Source organism: Empidonax traillii, unplaced genomic scaffold (genome assembly GCF_003031625.1).
Source record: "Empidonax traillii isolate 1590-97213 ecotype Southwest subspecies unplaced genomic scaffold, ASM303162v1 scaffold246:size859669, whole genome shotgun sequence".
Classification (NCBI taxonomy): domain Eukaryota; kingdom Metazoa; phylum Chordata; class Aves; order Passeriformes; family Tyrannidae; genus Empidonax; species Empidonax traillii.
Window position 1 is genome coordinate 185,916 of NW_020955439.1, and position 4,646 is coordinate 190,561.

Genomic DNA, 4,646 nt, shown 5'->3' on the forward strand with positions numbered 1-4,646 from the left:
TTCTTGTACCCATTTTTTCTTTGCTTTGTTTTCTTTTTTGATGTTTAATGTATTTCAGGGAGAATGTCCGTGTTGAAACTGTTCTGTGTCGTTCTGTTTCCCTCAGATAGCCAGCACCAGCTCGGTGGAATCAATGCCAGGAGCAGATGGTGGTGGTGCATTTGGAGGGGTGAGTAATTTGAAGCTAATACTCGAGGCAGAGCAGGGGTGGGGAGGTGGATTATGTTTCTTTTGTAGCAGGGGGAGGGAAAAACCCCCCCATACGTCAATACATGAGTTTATATCCTGCTGCCTGTGGCTGCAGCTGTGCTGTCCTTAACTTCTTGGCTAAGTCCCACAGCTGCTTTTGCAGCATCAGGGAATTTGAATCGTGCTCAGATTGTTGCTGCTCAGATTGTGTCCCAGCCTGATTCAGAGAGACCTTGGTTCTCACAATTTGTAGCACTGGCTTTTGGGAGAGGGGGTTGATTTTGGTGGGTTTATTACGAGGGGCTTGTGGGGGGGTTGTTTGGAGGTTTTTTGGGTTTGTTTTGGGGGTTTTTTTAGGTTTTGGTTTTTTTAGAGTTTTTTTGTTTGGTTTTGAGTGTGTGTGTTCAAACTGTGACAGGGAGCTGCACTGAGTGCTTGGAGGGAGGAGGGCAAAAAGAGACCAGGAAACCTGTCTGGTTACTCCTGTCGCATTGTGTGACTCAGGAGTTCATCTCCAGGACCAAATTCTGATTAACAGTTCTTCCATAGCGTGCTTTTCATGTTTCTGCTAGAGCAGAGGAGGAGATGGTGGTACCTTCATACATCTCTGCCCTGTAAGCTATTGGCTGCCACAAAAGCAAAAATAAGACTTTCAAAGGTATTTTTCGTTTTGGCCAGTACAGTCTGGGACTGCCGCTGAGTCAAACCCGAGGCTTTGAATCCTTAATAAGGTCTGTATTTTAGCGTTCTTACCTCTGCCTTCCAGAATAAAAGATTTTCAGGAAATGCCTCAGGGTCAGCTGAGTTTGCTGAAAAAGCCTCAACAAGAACAGACAACAACAATTAAAAAAAAACCCTTATCTGCTGAGACAGGCTACAGGGTGTTGGGTATTTAGCAAGACCTTTTTAATAACAAAGAAGCCACTCAGCAGCTACTCCAGACTTCTGGCCAAGCTTGGAACCTTCTGGTAGAGTGTACAGAGTGTAAATGCAAAGCTGTTAAACAAGCCTGCAACTCGACCTATATAAAAACCAGGTTATTAAAAATAACTGTTTGTGATCAGCGTGCTCCTTGCTGGTTACTTTTTGTTCCCACTTTATATGTTCCCCGAGCCGTTTTTTCTTTATTTGTAGTAATGTTGCAATTAGTGCCCCTGTGCCTTGAGTTGCAGATGCTGTAGGGAGCAAGCTACTTAATAAAAAAGATGTTTGAAAGTATTAAAAAAACAAACAAACAAAAAACCCACAACAACCAAACAAACAAAAGACAAAAACCCATACAAACAAACAAAAAAACACTTTCTGGTGGTCTTAAGTTTCGTCGGGAAATGTAGATTTTATCTGTAGTTAAATTAAAAAGTTATATCTTTTTACTTGATTATGAATAGTGGTATCAATGGTTTGCCTAGCGTTATCTTGTCACATTAAGTAATTACCTTAGGTCACGTATTTAAAATAAAAATTACTTCCTGAGATGGAAAAAAAAATGGAGCTGGTAAAAAAGACAAAGCTACAACCACCAAAATTGCATAGTATTGATTCTGCAAATTGATGATATCAGCCTGAGTAATGGATAAAGACGTTAGTTCCAGCTTCGGAAAATCGGGATTTTTAGCGTCGACACCCCTTTAGTGACAGCTCAGTGGGAGCACAAGCAAGTCCTCCGTGTGCCCGGCAGCTTCACGAACAAACCACTTGGTGGTAGTGGCGGCCAGGAAAACTGGGAGCTGCTTCCCGGAGCCTGCCGAAGAGGCTGCCGGCGTTTCCTGCTGCTTTCTCCTTTCCAAATCCCACTGCGGGGAGGATGATCTGGCCGCGTAGGGCATCGTGGTACCCCCTTGCTTGAGTTACTTTGCTGCTCTGCAGCTTAAAAGAGTTTAAACTCCTGTCCCTGTGCAGGAGGAGAGCAGGAGCCCGTGGCAAACTGCCTTGCACTTAACCTGGCGTGGGTGATGATGGCACAGAGAGGAACACACTGAAAAAATTACCCTGGAGGAAATTTATTGTATCGTTGAAAATGATTTCTCTGTTCAGCGTTTCCAGAGGCGCCTGCTGATGTTCTGCCCTGTTGTGGCTGGCCCTAAATATGGGACTCGTAAATGGCAAATAGGCCTGTTAAGAGCATAATGTGCCAGAGTGTCCAAGGCCAGGCTGGACGGGGCTTGGAGCAACCTGGGCTGGTGGAAGGTGTCCCTGCCCACGGCAGGGGGTGGAATGAGATGGTCTTTAAGGAACCCAAACCATTGTGGGATTGCCTGATCCCGTGACTATATAGCAAGCAATAAATAATGGAACAGCAGTCTCCCGGCTGCACTGGTTTTCTTGCTGTTCCTTCCAGCTTTTTGGTGATTCTTCCCTGCTTTGCAGAAGCAAATGGAGGCTCCTGTGGTTCACTAATAAAAAGATATCTGCTTTCACCTTGCAGTCACATGAGCTGTACCTGATGTTGGGTTATATACTATTTTCCCGCCAAAATTATGAAGTTGGAGGAAACTGTTGAGATTTAGAGAGTTAAATGCAGGTGTACAGTAAAAGCAAAGTGGTCAAAAGAGCCTGGTCTGAAAGATCCTAGCTCTGAACAGATTTTATGTGAGGTTTATTTTCCTGTCGGACTCATCAGCTTCAAAACAGAGCTGGACATCCTGTGAAAGATGAGAAATAGGACAATTATTTAAGTGCATTAGTATCAAGATACTTCAGCTGCAGCTCAGGCAGCTCTGTCTTAGCGTCCCTTTTAACCAACATCAGCAGTACATAAAGCAGCTTGTGTAATAAAGGACACAGTTGCAAAGTGGCTGTTAAATTTATCTGTGATGAACAGTGTGAATTGCCATGCAGGTCCTTGTTTGCTACAAAAACCTCTCTGTTGGGATGATGTGTTAGGAGTGTGTGGTCAGGTCAGCTGAGCCATCACTGGGTGGGAGGAGGGCAGTGCCTGTGCAGCAAGGCATGGAAAGCAAAGCGCTTTTTAATTCTTTCTCCGTGTCAGCAGTTAAATATCATATCATTGAAAAAGTCTTTCTTTTCTCTGTTTGCTCACTGGAGTTTGCCAAGCCATGAAGACTTTTTCATTTTTTTATTATCTTTTCTACAGCTGCAAATAGCAATGTTTCAAACTCTTGTGTTCTCACTGTATTCTCACAATGTTGAGAACTGTTATGAAATATTGCTGCCATTTATCAAACACTTAAAGGCCTCTTTATACCGGGCCTTTTTGGATTAGTGAAGTATGAAGTGTTTGCTGTATGCTACAGTGCAAGTTAAAATATAATGGTGTGAAATAGAAGCTTGTGCAGGATTGTCCTAACAGATCTTGCCCGATATAATGTATTTTCTGCTTTCTTTCTTCGTCAAATATATGGGTCAGGTATTTCTGGAAGTGGACACTGCCCAGACTGCTCCACACTGAGGGGGATGTCAAACAGAAGACCCATTAGAGGAAATACTCAGCTTGAGTCTTGCCTGTGTAGTAGAGCATGCATGTGGGAGATGATGGATATTCCTGTAGAAGTACAAGCCAAACTAACCAGTTTCCACATGAAGCAGCCCATTCAATTCGTGGTAGAGCAACTCCAGCATTTTTCTTATGTGGGCACGTGTAGTTATCAATTGAAAGCCAAAAACTGGTTTTGTTTAGCATTTGTCCCGATTATCTTCCAGTCAGAGCTCACAGGGCTAAACGGTGCCCTCATTTATGCTCTTGCCACCAGTGTAATTGCGGTTACTACAAGAATCAAAAGTCTTGCTATGCTGCTTGCAAATTGGAACTCTTAAGACAAGAAAAAATAAGGCTGACCGGTGAGGAAATGCTCTGATCTGACAATTTAAGGACAATCCCTCCCTCCCTTGTGGAAGAATAATCAGGTTTCTAAAACAATAAATAGCGTTAACATCAAAATCAGAGTGAGAAATGGCTGACTTCGGCCAATAGCTGGGCTACAAATAAAGAAGTTACTCTGGAAAGCGTTTGGAATCGCCCTAATTATCTGCCTTTCTCAGAGGGGTCTGATAGAGCCTGGAAGGAAAGGCTTGCTAATGACTCATCCTAGGCATTGTTCCGTGGGTGTGATTCGGTGTCCTGCTGGTTGTAGCCGGTTCTTTACCAGGAAAGTGAACTACTGCTCCCTGCTCCAAGTGTGGGAGCACTTGGATTTGCGGGCGCTGAGCGATTAATACGAGTTTATGGGGTTAGAGTGATTTTCCTGAATGAACGAGTCTGTGAGAGCTGAGTCGCCAGACATCCTGTGTGCTCGTACCCAAGTTTGAAACGTCGCTTATTGCAGCCAGAGAAAAGATAATAAGAATGAAAACGATTCAATCCAATTAGAGGTAATTAGTTGTGGTTCTGTTGTGTAATGGCATTATTATAAGGCGGGGTAGTTCGAGTGGCTCTGCAGAAATACAGCGTGCTTTCCTCTGTAAGCAGGGAATGCAGGACAGACTTTAAAAAGTCGTGG

General features: G+C 43.7%; 1 protein-coding gene across 1 annotated transcript in view; it reads left to right on the top strand.

The window, feature by feature from the left end:
• The window catches only part of FGD3 (FYVE, RhoGEF and PH domain containing 3), a 72,963-nt gene that overhangs the window by 55,805 nt on the left and 12,512 nt on the right, over positions 1–4,646 (top strand). The window contains exons 15-18 of the mRNA XM_027888819.1: positions 107–169; positions 708–738; positions 813–847; positions 956–1,033. Coding sequence (XP_027744620.1) covers positions 107–169; positions 708–738; positions 813–847; positions 956–1,033 — 207 coding nt within the window. The remainder of the gene's footprint in view (positions 1–106; positions 170–707; positions 739–812; positions 848–955; positions 1,034–4,646) is intronic.